This window comes from Trachymyrmex septentrionalis, unplaced genomic scaffold (assembly GCF_001594115.1).
Source record: "Trachymyrmex septentrionalis isolate Tsep2-gDNA-1 unplaced genomic scaffold, Tsep1.0 scaffold3, whole genome shotgun sequence".
In the NCBI taxonomy this organism is placed as follows: Eukaryota; Metazoa; Arthropoda; class Insecta; order Hymenoptera; family Formicidae; genus Trachymyrmex; species Trachymyrmex septentrionalis.
In genome coordinates, this window is record NW_017305462.1 from 79,395 (window position 1) to 95,114 (window position 15,720).

General features: G+C 32.2%; 1 protein-coding gene across 1 annotated transcript in view; it reads right to left on the bottom strand.

Annotated features, from left to right (window-relative positions):
- Positions 1-15,720, bottom strand: part of LOC108749553 (neuroligin-4, Y-linked-like) — a 251,026-nt gene that overhangs the window by 66,009 nt on the left and 169,297 nt on the right. The window contains exon 9 of the mRNA XM_018488328.1: positions 3,189-3,343. Coding sequence (XP_018343830.1) covers positions 3,189-3,343 — 155 coding nt within the window. The remainder of the gene's footprint in view (positions 1-3,188; positions 3,344-15,720) is intronic.

The window sequence follows — 15,720 nt, forward strand, 5'->3', positions numbered from 1 at the left end:
TGGGGAAAGTGGAGATTCTATAGAAATACCATTGTTTATAAAATTTTTTGTTGAAGGTAAAAAATGTAGATTGGGGCACAAAGTTAATTGCTTTCATGAATTCCGTTTTAGGCAAAAAGATATTGCTTTCTATATTCATTCAACGTTGTTCAATACTCTTAATTCAATACTCTTAACTAAGTCTACCGGTACATTAAAAGTGACACGTCAAGTGAAACAAGTATCTTGTGATAATTTAGTATGAGTTAAGTCTTGAACTGAATATAATTGAAAGCTGTTTTTAACGTAACCAAAAGGTTTTTCCAGACAATGGTCTAAAAAGAAAGCGAGATTGTATAACCGACTACCTATGCAAGATATTATGATACGTGGTGGATTGCCAGGTATGTAAATTCTTGGCTTCGCATATGCCCTCGGTAATGTTGGATTCGTAGAATTGAGAAAATTATATGTAGCGTCTGATATAAAATTTTTTTCTTTCCATGTTTTTAACATTTTCCGTAATTCACCTAATAATTTATTGATGGGATTACGATTTAAAATTTTGTAAGTGTTAGTGTCTTGTAATAATATTTCCATCTTATTAACATATTCTATTTTATCAATAGCGACGACAGTGTTCCCCTTGTCTGCACGTGTTAGCATCATTTGTGGATTGTCTTTTAAAAATTACTTTGTTGTAGAAAGTGATGATAAAATGAGATCATCCTCTTTAGTTCTCATACAAATTACATTTTTAATATTTGACAGCAAGGGGAAAAACTTATTTCTGATCAAAGTTTTGTTGTTACCTTTTAATTTTAATAGATTATTCTCTATACGTTTAATATATTCGATGGTGATTAACTCGATATTGCAAGAAAGGAGACAAAAACCCCTCTCCTAATTGTAACAATCCTTGAACTTTTGACGGAAAGTTGACGCTTGATAGATTTATAAATCATTTTTCATTAAGTTTTGTGATATCGTACGCTTTGATTAAAATTATTGAAATTAATGTTAATTGTGGTACCTGGAGACATCACTAGTTGTTCAAAATAAAACTTCTTGTTATATATATCAACGTTATCGTTATCTTGATTATCGTTATTTTTATTAATAGTGTAAACATATTTTATATTGTCATTATTAAAATAATTATCTGTATTCATTTCTAGACAAAGTAACTTTCTGTACAATCTTTTTCTCTCCATTATACTATCTATCCAAGTAATATTGAGAACGGAAAAAGTCACTATAAATATTATATGGTAATTCTCTTTTAATATGCTTAGTGAATTTTATATTTTAGCACTCTATGTTGATTAAAAGCATCTGAGATTTCGAGGTTAATTAAATTAATTATTAGCCCATTTAACTTATTATTCGCGATCGTTTTAAACATATGACTATAAAATTTTAGTTTAGAAATTTGTTTAATACATAGATGTTGCGGATGTAAATCCCGGGATTTACAATTACGTAAGAATTCAATCTTAGAATATACACTCACGCGCTCTCTATTAAGATTAATTCATAATTTCAACAATTTGATTATATCGCCAAATATTAAATTAATAAAGTTAAAAAATGAATAAAAATGTAAATATGAATAATTCTCGTAACATATATTTCAGGCTACGCCAAATAACAATTAAAATTAAAATTGAACCAGGCTTCAAAGATTAAATCTATAAAGAAATATAAAGCCACTGAGAGCCGATACAGTTGTACGTGTATAATAAAAAATAATGTATATGTCAATCACCAATTACAAATGTTTCGATCATAGGATTAGGTCATCTTCAGTGTAAAATTAAATTAAAAAATTATTCAGTGTAATAATTTTTTATAACAAACGGCTAAAAATGCAGGGCATATTATATCAGAGTAACAGATTGTCAATAAAAATAAAGTTTTGGCAAACAAACACGTTATTGATCGCAAAACTTGGACGAATTTATGTTTGCGCTTATGAATATTTCATATATATTTTTTGAATATTTACTAGCGTAGGTTTTTCGGGGCATTACTAATACGCATGATATGAGTGTATGTGTATTTGTTGAGGTGAAATATTTGTGGATTCCGATATTGCGCAAAAATATATATAATATTAAAATCGTTATAAACGACAAGAACAATATTTTGTACACGAAATTTCTTCTCTAACCGTTCTAAATTTTTCTTCATCCCTTTCTCTTATATTCTATTAAAAGCTCTTTATTCCTTTATAATAATTAAGCATATAGTATTTAACTGTAAAAGTATTTTCACACTCTAAATTTGTTCACCAGACGTGACCATTTTTTTTCTATTTATAACGTTTATGACATATTCCCTCCTCTTCCACACTTCAACGCGAACTTTCTGGTTCATTCATGAATATGGAAAATTAGATTTTTCGGCAGTTTTTTTTTCCATCACAAATTGATTCCGCAAGTGGTGCGTGCAAGGTACGATTAATTCAAAGAAAAAAAGACAGATTTCAATAATGCTCGCAAGTGGAAATTAAAATTCGCTTTTAGAGTAAGTATAAACGTTCGGGTTGTTGGAAAAAATACGAGATTGTCATGCGAACAAAGTTGTCGTTTGGAACATGTGTGCAATTACTGCACCATCAAATCACTAAAATCTCCGAACACGTATGTCTTTAGTTTTTCACCTTTTTCTTTAAGTTTTAAACTAGCAAAGGAACTAATCAAAGTGTGAAATTCTAATTTTAATGAAACTTTTTATACATATAGATTACATTAATAGATGAAAAATCAGTTTCGGCCAATAAACGGTTTTAAGATTTGAAATCATCCCTTGTATGTAAAGGAGTTTTCAACTTTTATTATCTCGAAAACTATTCAAGATATCCTAAAAAATATTTTGATAAAATTTTATAATAAAATTACTTCTATTTATCTACATAGATTAATAATACAAAAGATAATTTTGAAAATATAAATTTAAAAAAATTACTTTTTAAAAATGTTATTGACTAAGATAAATAGAAGTAATTTTACTATAAAACTTTTGTGTAAAACGTTCACTTCTTAAAATCATATATTGACTGCAATTGATATTTTCTAATCTTATCTGTTTACGTAATCAATATGTATAGAAAGTTTCATTAAAATCAAAATTTTACACGTTTGAGAGGTTCTTTTGTAAGTTTCGCCGATTAGATTGTGTGATAGAATTTTATGTAATCTGCTTACCCAGTTTTCACAAAGTTCGCAAAATACTGCATGATACTCTCCGAGAGTGCTATTTCCAGTCTCGTGTAGTTTTTCGGAAAATGGCCAAATCCCTCCACCCACAATGGAGCCCCGAAGACGAATGGAAGCTCTTCGCCGTGCACCGAGCCCATCTTCTGTAAAGAAAACAAAATTAAAGTTACGAGACTTTTACGTTCTTTATCGCCTATTTTATACATGTGTGCGAAACGCATCAAAATATAATGATAAAAACACTTTTCAATTTACGATACATAAGTATTACACATAGTTTTAAAATTTTGCGGAATAGAGTTAATAATAGTTAATAATAGTTTAAGCGAAGAACGTACGGTGAAATTATTAATCGTGGTAGATTACGTGGCCAGTAGATAAAAATGGAAGCGCTTTCTCGGTCTGCTTTAATTGGACACAGTGTTGACTATAAATCAGAAATTTATCGCTTAATACCGCTGGGATTTAGAAATTGTCATCGTTGGTGCGAGCTTATCCGCAAGCTCGATCATCGCAGACACGTCAGATGCGATTCAATTTCTCCAACGTCTTCACCGGAGAATTACGTTCTGGCTAAAACGTTAAGGTCGACCGTCGCGTCGGTCTAAATTGGATAAAGCTCGGATTCGTAGATGAAGATTGTAATTTCAATCATTAAAATACTTTAATATATAATATATTGAGCTTATAATCATTGAAATCAGGGATATAACATACTGCATGCGACATAAATTATTATCCGTAAAATCTGCGATTGCAGAACATCTTCCAGACATCATAGACTCATCGGTTTCAGAATCTGGAAATTTGGAGGAAATTTCCAGACTCCGGAATCGATCTCTGAGGCGCAAGTCCGCTGTGCCGAGGAAGCTATCTGTTCCAGCAAGCACTGAAATGGAATCGGCGATTCTAAGGCGATTACGTACGTACACGTCCGTGCCGAATGGCGCACGAAAGGGCATTTACCAAGTAGACGAGCTTAGTTCCGAACCGGTACTGCAACGAGTTAAGATGCTCCAATAGTACAGAGAAAGACATCGAGGACGAGAGCGAAAATGATAATCAAAGCAGGAGACAGAAACGATGGAATAAGGTTTATTCTCTTCTTAAAAGCACAAATAATAACGTATACAATAAAATATAAATTGAAAAAGTAGCCTAAAATAATAATAGATAAAAATATACGTATATATAAAAGTGATACAAAGATTGATACAATAAAGGTAGAAAGTAATGAGATAATATAAAATAACGATGTAAATATATACAAAATGAAAGACAAAGGAGGAGAGAAGGAAAAAGAAGTGTGAAGAGTGGAGATAAAATATGGAACGTAGAAACCTAAATCCAAAACGTCCGTGTTACGTATTCGTCACTGTCGGAACGAATCCAGAGCTTTATCGAAGTTGTTTCGCCAACTAGGTTCCGTCATTGTCGAGAACGTTGGCTAACCGGCAATGTACGACTGCTACTGATACCATTAATTTTATTAAGGTACACCCAGTATGCCCAGAAACTGAGGCGATCCGCTGGAAAGTGATCGATGCGCCGATTAAGACTGGAACTCGATCTTCCCCCATGGTCAATTCGATTGTTCACAGAAAGAATTTCTTCTTAATTGTTGAAAATGAACTTAGCGTGATGAAATTGCCATAGAGACACATCTAAAATTGAATTACGGAGTATTCAATATTCCACCCGATAGAGATCGAGTGTAATGGCCACATCTTGTTCTGATTACTCGCGCATTTGTTGAGCTCGAGGTATAAATGGCGACTGCCCCAATCTTCTTTGAGAATGGATTTTCAGCGATTTGTCCGGCCTTTTCGCGTGACATAATAAATCGACGCCGATGACCTCCCGCGCTTGCGAAAAGCCCGAAAATTGGCGCGGGCGTGAAATTAAAACGAAAAAAGAAAGGAGCGAGTAGAAAGAGAATAGAGCGCGTTCACGTCGCGCTTTCAACCCTTTTTGGCACAGGGTCTCGCGGCCGCCCCGTAACTTTTAGTTTTTATTCTGCAGTTCTTTTTTCGCTCCAATTTCGCTCCTCTTTTCGACCTGAGGTTCGTCCACCGTATGCGAGCACGCTCAGCTGCCATAAAGTCGACTTCCGGCGTGTTTGGCATCGACAATCGCAGTTGCGAGTGCAATGACCGAGCAATTTCAATTTAACGCCACAAATGGAAAACAAATTTTATGCATAAACGGTGAAGAAACGGTGTTGTTAGCAAAATTTCTTACAATTATTTGTCAATTATTCAAGTTTACCTTATGTCTAACATTGAAAAGATTATAGAAAATTAATGAAAATTTAACCGAGAAATGTTTTTTTTTTGCACAAATAAGTGAAGGCCATATTTGAACGAGGTGGGTCTTGGCTAAAAATATTTTTGATGCAAAAATGGTTTCGTCCGAATCGTACAATTTCCAGTTCAAGCAAATTGCGCTTCGGTTATTTAGCGACAGTTGCGAAATACAGTTCCTAAACTAAAGCTACGTATTATCACAAATTTCATTGACAAATAATTTAATGTTAATATTAATGAGCATTTTTAAAACAAAGTGATATTTTTTGCAATAAATTGTTTACAGTGTTTTAAGAATGCTTATTAGCATTAGTATATATACCATTAAATTACTTGACAATTTAATTTGTGATATTACTCTAGCTTTAATTTAAACTATGTTTGAAAACTGACAAATAATTAGCGCGTAGTTTAATTCAACTGGAAATTGTAAAAATTCCGCAAAAATATTAGAAACTAAAATTCTCTAACTGACTGTGACTCTCTTCTTCGCTTACTTATGTTGATTGAAGAATAGCTATTGACGAACTTAAAAATGCCATCAATGACAGCTGCCCAGTGAAAAATGGCAATAAAATCAATGTTGAATCGACATCGATTTGATGATTTCGACGTCTAATCGACATTGATTCCATTATTATTTCTCACTTTCTAATTTGTTCTTAAAATAATCTATTATCAAAATGGCTTCTAACTTTGTTTATTAATAATTCGTTAAATTATGTTTGGCTAGTTAAACTGTATTAGTATTAAAGATAAAAATGCTTGAACATCTTTGCGCGTTTTTGTCTTTTCGTGCAATTTCAAAAACATAAAGAAAACATTTTTGTTAAATAATGTGAATTTAGTAAAAACATAGAATATACCAGAACAGTGAGTGTTGTCGTTTTTTACTGCCATACTTAGCTTTATCTAGTTCCAGTACTTTTGCTCGTGAGGAAAAGGTGAACTCACCTGTACAGTATCACTTTTGACTCCGACATTGTTCTGCGGTAAAATTTTCGAGGACCTTGCTGGATAATCCACAAGTGTCGAGAAACATAAAAGAATTGGTTTAATGAACCGGAAAGAATAATCAAAATTATTTTGTTTTTTTCAAATGAATAGCAGAAATTTATATAATCTTTAAAAGTTAAATTCTTTAAAGTTTCGGAGTTATCATTGGAATAAATTATTTAAGTAAATAAAATATAAGAAAATCTTAAATCGGAATAAATAAATAAACATATATATAATTGTAAAAAAAGTTATACTCTTATTTTAGAGAAGGCCATGGAAAGTTTCTTCAAACATACATTTTTGTAACTTCTGTTGTTTGTCATTCACGAATGCAAAGAACTATTGTCGAGTCCACTGCTGCCCTGACTTTTATAAAGATATTATTTTCTCTCTCCGATTCTTCTTGGACAAAGAAAAGAGAAAAAAGGCGGCATTGTCGATATAGGAGAATGCTTTGAGTTTTGCTGATCCACGCTACAACTTTAGCAGAGATGTAACCGTGAAACGGGGAAAAACAATTCCGCGAGAAGGGCCGACGCGACAAAGGCGAAAAGGGAGATCGGTTAAATGTCGAACGAGAGAAAACGCTAGTTCTGCTGCTCTCCGTTATTAAAACTCCACTTGCACGTAACGCTAACGATTCTTCGAAACACGGCATTTCCTTCTTTGTTTTTTCGATCAATCGAGCAGAGAAACATTTTTTACTATATGAATCCAAAACACAAGATATTATTATTGCAAGTAATTATTTTTTAAATATATATACATGTATTTCTCCTGTCATATTATCTACGTTTTCTATCTGGATTGCTTTATTTCTCCCATCTTTTATATGGAATCTTTACATGGGAAGAATTGTATAATTATTGTAAAAAAGTTATAATTCAGAAAAAGCTATGTTCGAAAAAAAATTTTTTTAAACATGTATTTTTGTAATTATTTTGATGATCCAAAATTATTTTCAAATCTATATTTACATAGCTAAATTTTTAGATATTTCAGCAAAACCGTTCTATCCTTTTTTTTTTTTTACTTATTTACAATTTGTTGTCAACTCATCGTTCATTTTTCGTTGAGAATATTAAAATATTAAAAATTTTTATTTATTACTGATGTTTGTTACCTAAATAAAACTACTACTAGAGTACGTTGCCTGACGCAGAACATCCTTTCGCATTTTCGTGTTATGCGTGCAGAATCGTCGCGTAAAAGTCACTCGCTCTAATCCGACGAGTTCGCAGACGCGCAAGAAATGCGCTGTTAATGCCGCATCTTGGCTGAAGAGCGACTCCCGAGCCACATTACGCCGCCTTTGTAACATCCGTCGGTCTTAACAGCTATGAAGCGACGTCGACAAGGATTACGGGACGAATGCGTCGTGTCGAGTGACTTCGCAGGCCTTTTTGCGCCTCTTAGCCGAACGTGTCGTTTGACAATTTGGTTATAACGACTGATAAATTCATGCCTTTTCTAACGTGCTTTTCAAAAGTCCCAATTTCGTAAAGGTCTCACGTTTAAAACGGTTCGAATTTCATTTGAATGTATTATGAGTTCGTTCGTTTGACTCAATTTTATATGATGATGGTTTCTTCTACATACGTAAACGATCCAATTTTCTATGTAAATTGAAATTTTAAAAGATGATAAAGATACAAGTGTTTATATCCTAATATTGATTTTTTTATTAAACAATTGACAAACGCAGAAAATAGTCGATATAATGTGTAGATCGCAAGAGAGAAAAAAATAATGAGTAGGACAGTATATATGGAACATGACTGCGCACGACAAATATTTTACATCTATTTAATTATTTTTATTTAAATAATGAAAATTTATTCTATAGATTACCTGAAAAATGTTATAATTATTCAAATATTTCTGCTGGATACAGAACACTTTTTATTTATACAGATCACTTGGTTCCTTTATAATTATGCAAGCATTTGTACTTGATATGATATTCTGAGTCATACAAACCGACTATAAACGAAAACGTGGGAAGAGATTTTAGTAATACGAGAGAGCATTAAATTCTACGATGTAATCTTGTTGAACCCGCCTTTTCACTTTACCTTTACCTCAACCTTCTCAGTTCTTGGGTACCGACAGGATCACGATGGCATTCCTGACATTCCACAGATGCTAGCAAATTTCAATTCGTGCTTCGGTTAAACCATGTCGTCGTAAGAAGGGACAATACGAGCTATCGTGGAAAATAACGTGAACGTTTGTACTGATAGCAACGAAAATTGTTGGCCGTCAGATATTCTTATCTCAATTAATGTAATTTGTAAGGGTAATGCAGAGTAAAACGTACAAAATTTTAATGCTTCCATTTCTCAATCACATCTCAAATCTTAATTTTGAAGACATCAAATACTCATATTCTCTTAATGAGTTACTTAAATGAGAGAAGTAAATGCCTTATTAAATATAGAATATAAGATGGCTCTCTTCCAATTCGTATTATATTTAATATTAGACGTTCTAATATAATAGTATTGAGATTGATTTACCTAATTTCTTTTCGTATATCTTCGCAAGTTTCAATTTTCCCTTTAAAAATTAAATTAATGCTCTGTCTTCTTTGCATGAAGCTAAATATCCTTATACATTCAGAAAGATAGTCATTTAAGAGATGTTTTATTTATTAAACGTAACTGATTTAATAGCGCTGCTAGTGAAATGTTTGAAGCGTATTAAAGTTTTTTTCTATGAAACCATAGAAGATACTCAGCTAACTTGTTTTGGCATAGCAATGCCTCATAAACGTAATTATAAAAAAAAGATACAGCAAACGCTAAATAAGATGAGTAAAATGATATGTATTCTTTTTATATAGTTATATATTAAGTTGTAAATTGTAGAGGAGACGATCGTATTACGGCACCCCCAGTTATATTCTGCACAATAACTTTGTTAATAATTAAATTTAAAACTTGACAATTACATTCGTTAAAATGTTGTTGAATCGATTCTAGACTCAAAGTTACGAAATATTTATTACTTATAAATACTATTAATAAAACTGTGACGACATTGCGTAATGACAAAGAAAAATTGCAAGGAAAAAAATAAACGGTAATGTAGCTTTCCATAAAAGTAGCCTTAAAATATTAGTTTTGTTTAGAAAATGGTATTTAGTTACAAAATTAAGAAAGAAGTAAAACATTTTTTAATGTATGTATATATGTACATTCATAGAACTTCTGCATATATAAGCTGCTCAGTATTAAAAATCTTGATACTAAAAATAGTACACGTAATATAAAGTACAGGTTAACAGTAGAGAATAATCGATACAATCGATTACCAAATAATTATTTTGGTATGAAAATCTCAAAAAGCAGGTCGTAAATAATCAATACCCAATAGAGAGCTACATTAGCAAAATGCCATGCTACTGTTTAAATTTGCATAACTCAAAATATATACAGTCAAATGAAACGTTAAATACCAAGCGCACTCAAAAATATATATATTTGTGTGATAATACGCTTAAGTTTAAGAAAAATGAGGAAGGAAGTGTAACTAAAATATACCTCAGAAACGTCTCGAAATACTTCGAAATAACTAAAATAAAAGTGTTTTATAATAAATGCTGACTATTGAGTATTGGCATATTAGTATCCTGATACAACGACGAGCTATTGAACAAATAATTCCATAAGTAATCATTAGGATTCGCTATATAATAGCGAAGATATTAAGGAAGGCCACAATATTATTATATATACTGGTACTACATAATATCATTTTTTCCTCTACTTTTTTATATTATAATTATTGCAGTTAAAATAATATACTATAATGTGCTTTTAAATAAGTTTAAAAATTATTTGTAATACGATTTAACATTTAAACTAAATGTTAAATCTAAAATAAGAATAGAAACGCGTAATCTTTTGTAATGTAGATTTAGACCTTAAAGAGTTGATACAATTAGTACGGTTCCTACGGTTTACATCAAGAAAGTGTGTGTGTGTGTGTTTTGAAGGAACGGGATTATAATTAAATATTAAAGAACATACACAAGCATTGTGTACAAGTATTCCGACCGCAAATTAGCATTCGCTCTAATTTTGATTAATTTATCATATCGTAATCTCGCTGGCTGACGAGATAACGCTGTAACGTTGTGACAGTAGCTACACGAGTAATAACGTGACAATAGCGTTCTGACGTAATACATCACGTTCCCTTTGGTATGCGGACAACCGTGCGCATAACTACGTGCTCAATTTGGAACGTCAATTATTAACTGGGCGGTCCTAGTTTCTTCAAAAATGTCGATTTTTCCATCTGCTTGAATGGCTGTCATTTTTCAAAAAATCAATTCAATATGACTCAATTCTTACAAGAAAGATCATTATATATAGATATACAACATATATTAATAAATAAAATGTAGCCTTATTTAATGTTTTAATGAAATTAATTTTGACATAGAAATAGAATAATTTACGTCTGAAATATTCTAATCACTGTATGTGTATCACTGAAAATGTATTAATAGGAGTTAAATGGTTTTGTTAAACTCTGTTGATATTTTACCTACATTATTTTGACTATAAACGTTATCAAATGTATATTTTTAAAGATTGTAAATCTTAATCAAATAAAATAAATTTTATAAATAAATATTGTTTCATTTTTTGAAGACACAATATTTTTCAATTATTAATGTATTAAAAAAACGGAAACGAGACGATCGTCGACCAAATTTTAAAGAATTGTCACGAGATTGACATCGATTTTTCAGACATAGGTATAGATGATTATTTCTTCTCAAACGTACGCGTGTGGATTTAAATTTAAATAGAAAAAGTTGGACAGTACGAATTTTTCGTCGCAGAACGATCGTAGCAATTTCCAGCGAACAGGCGAAAATGCGATCGACTTCCATCCTTGTGTTCCCCGAGGTACAATGGCGACTCAGACGCGGATCAAGCACAGTCTGGTCGAAATGGAGGGTATTGTTTCTATTGGCTGTTATTTCCGCGTCGTACAAAATCGCGCATGCGCCGACGAAATAGATTAGACGTAACAAACGAACGAAAATGGCATCTTTATGCACTTGTAAATAATTTTTATTTACTTATTAATGGCGCTTTCGAATTAAATTAAAATATCAAAAGCGAAGAGATGAAGAGACAAATTTATCTGTATGCAAACACAGATAATGTTTCGTTTATAAAAAGTTCTTTACTGTTCTATTTTCTCAATATTAAATAATTAAAAATTTAGTGAAACTAGAGAGAGATGCATGACTGTGAAAGTAAGATTAAAAGGTTTTAAATGGCTATACACGGTCATAGTATCGGTTGCATAAAAGAAACGAGGAAATCTAAAGCATAAATTTTTATGTACGTTTCTCCTATCGATAAACTTGATCATTATTCACCACCCGTGGTGGTTACTAATCCTGATAGCCGTTTCGCACTTTTCTCGGCCATTTGGACTGGGGCAACTGTAGTAGTTCACGATCGCGAACTTGCCTGCGTTTTGTGACTAAGCTTACGAGCGCGTTTCGGCGCTCGTTTGCCCGTCAAAACTAGGAAGAACGGGCATGCAAATTGTCGGGCATCCGCCATAAAACGGCGAAGCTTTTTCCGCCAAATGGCGCCATCCGTTTGAAAGCGCGTCTATTTGGCGGCTGTTTCTCGACGACCGATCCTTCTTTTGCTTTATCACAGCATGAAGAGTTCGTAAGCATCCTCTATTTAATCTTTAAACTCTTTAATAGAACTTCAAAGAGCTTATTTGTGAAAGCAATGGCAAATCTATCAATCTGCTAAAATGACACATCACGAAGATAAGAAATAATAATTAATTCTGATGTAGAAATTACGTTTTATTTTAACACTTAGGATTAAAATAATCAATGGCAGCGCTCAGCAGAGAAAACCGTTCGCTGCAACGATTTTCTCTGCTGAACGCAGCCGATATCTTTAAAATATATACCGCTGAAAGGATAAAAGTATTAAAAATTTGCTAAACAAATAATATAAACGCATCGATATAATTTAAAAATGGAATAACAAACAATTTGTTTACAGCTTTTAAATAAAACAAACAAAATCCTGCATTTTAAGTTAATAATATTACTATGCTATGTGAATTTCAATTTATGCGCACAACTATACGCTTGACTCTCTCATTTGTCTATTATTCTATTATTCTATTCGAAAAAATGTATTCTCTGTTTATTAATCTTCTTATTATTTCAATTTAACCTTGAAGAAGATGCGACTTGTGTTTTACACCAAATTTATACAATTTCATATTTGTACTGTTGACGGCAGTCGACGAATGAGAGAGCATAAATCATCTAACACTACAATAAGGTACCTATCAGTGAACCTTTTTCTAAATCGCATTCATAAATACCTGTTGCGTGTGAGTATTCACGCGAAAAGCGCATGCATAACCAGCGCAACGGTGCATATTTTAGGGGAACAAATAATTTAATTGCGCTTTAGCGGATGCGAATATTAAGCCGCCTCGTGTTAACCATGCTCTACGACTACGACAGCTGACAGCCGTAAACTTTGCGATGAATATTTTATTGCGGCAATGCGTTCTATGCGCTACGAGCAGCGCGTGTCTGTACATAACGAAATGAAAAAAATCTCCGAGAAACATCAAAAAATCCGACACATCTGCTCCAGGAAAAACATTTAAAAATAAAGATAACAATTTCTCTTCTTACTATCTACTATTGTATCATATTATATAAACATACAACGTTAGATTAGAATACTATTTCACATTAAACGCGTACACATTACGTAAATAAACTAACTTTTTTATCTGTTCCTTTCACATATATATTTAAACGTAAGTTATTCATTAATAATCAATTCAAAGACTGCTTTATATAATGTTCTTTCTCTAAAGTTAGTTTAATCTTTTAATGAATATTAATTATTAATATTTTAATGTTTATTACAAATTAATAAAAAATAACATTCATTTATGAAAATAGATGTATCTTCACATTTTAATCAAATTAAATATTAGCTCTGTTTTTTTTTTTAATTAATTTAGCAATTTTATAAAAACTGTTCATATACAATTCTATATTAAAATCATTTTATAAAAGTAACATTATAAAGTTTAAAGTAGTCTCTTTAATTTTAATCTAATTAACGTACTCTATAAAATTTTTATTGGATTGTATTTCTCATTATTATTATTAATTTTAATAGTTATACACAGGCAGATGAAGTGTACGCAGCGAACACAGCAATTAAAACTATTTCATCTTTTATTACACTTTACGATAACGATATGCACGATGAACAAACAATTTTGCACCGATTATTAATGTTGATCGAACGAGCAATTAAAATTAATTACGATATATGCAACCAAATGCGTGTTTACTATTTGAATTTATTTTATGTTCCATTTATTATCACAGTTCCAGAGCGTTGTAATTATACAAACGCCCGAGATAAACGCCGTGGATTTTCGGGGAGGTTACGTTTACCGTTAGTGAAAAATTCTCAGAACAAAGCATTACAAAGAGAAAGAAATCGGACAAAACGGATAATCTCCACGCGGGACTCGCGAAGCCTTCGTTTCAGATTTTTTGTTAGCCCTCGGCATTTTGTTTCACATCGTTTTGCCCTCCTTTCTTCGCTCATTAGACAGGATACTCCCCAATTAGCCGGTAAAGGATTGTCGCGGCAGGGATAGAAGAAGCCCGATTTCGAAACCTTGTACTGCAGAGCTTTAATTAAATAATTCGTTTCATCGTCTTTCCGATCCTTCCTTTCAGTTTCTTCGCGTCTATTACAGCATAATTTAACCTTAGAATTACCTTAGGATCTCTAACGCATTATATTGTATATTTTAGTTCAAGAAAAAATTGGAGGAGAGACAATTTTAAAGATAAATAATATTTCTTCTTCGTTTAAAATAAGAAATGAGAAATAGAGTAACGTTCATTTCATAAAATCCTAGTATTTACTTAATGGGGAAATGTATATATTTCGACGGTTGATTAAACTTTTTAATCAGTTTTTAATTTTACTTCTTATATTTAAGTCAAATTATATTTTAAATGTAGAATTATTTAAGTTTTCTACGAAAAAATTATACAAAATGAAAGAATCATTCTTTACATTTCATTAAAAAAATAAAACATAAAGTCAGCAATATAAATTATTTTTTATTCGATTGACTGCTTAAATCATTCCTTAGCCATTTTTATATTCCCAACAGAAAATTTTATTTAAAGATTTTCTAAAAGGAAAGGATATATTTTGCGGCATGCAGGGTTTTGAGGGCAAATTTTCTCGTAATGCCTTTTTCCAACTTGCAGTTGCTTTCCATCGCACTCTTCACCCACCCTCGTTTCTTTTTTTCCCTCCTATCAGCCTCTCTTTGGACAAACGGTGGAAGAGAGAACTGCAAAGCGGGGTCGTATTCTCATTTTCCTCGCGCGAAATGGAGAAATAGCAATCACAACGAGTGACGCAATAGAAACCCTGATTCGACACAGAAAGATTTCCCTAGTTTCATTTTCGTTTAGTCTTTTTTCTTCTTCATCAACATATCAATCACCTTCAAGCAAATTAAAATTGATACTAATTATGCAATTAAATGTTTAAAAAAAGTCAACTGATTGTAGTAGCAGAGACATTAAAATTTACTTGCAACATTTTATGAAAAGAGCAATTGTTTATAAAATCTGTTATATTATTTCGATTCGATATTACCGTAGGATACGATATTCTAAATGTCGCATTACTGATCGTCTTTGTGACGATCAATGTCGTAGGTTTACGAACATTTTTTTTTTCGCGGCGAACGAATCCTGCTTTGAAGGAAATCGTCTTAGATCGAATTACAACGCGAGGGAACGTTTTAAAAGGATCCGTGAGGAGCCTAGCATCCTGGAATGGACGAGGTGGCGCACGTACTGATAGATTTTGAACGTCGGCTTCGCAAATCCTCTGCGTATCGATGGGTCCTTGCAAATCCCCCAACGATCCTCGGGATGAATTTCGTTCGTCCTGGTAGAATCGATTGCGACCCACCCGCAATGTCTGTTTTCACTTTACCGGTAGATTACAAGTTGCTATCGTGAGAGTATTAACAAATTCGTGAGAAACTGATTCTCCCTCTTTTCTAGTCTCTTTGTTTGTTTGTTGTCGAACATCATTTATATCATCTTTTCGTATGAATCGCACAAGATGATT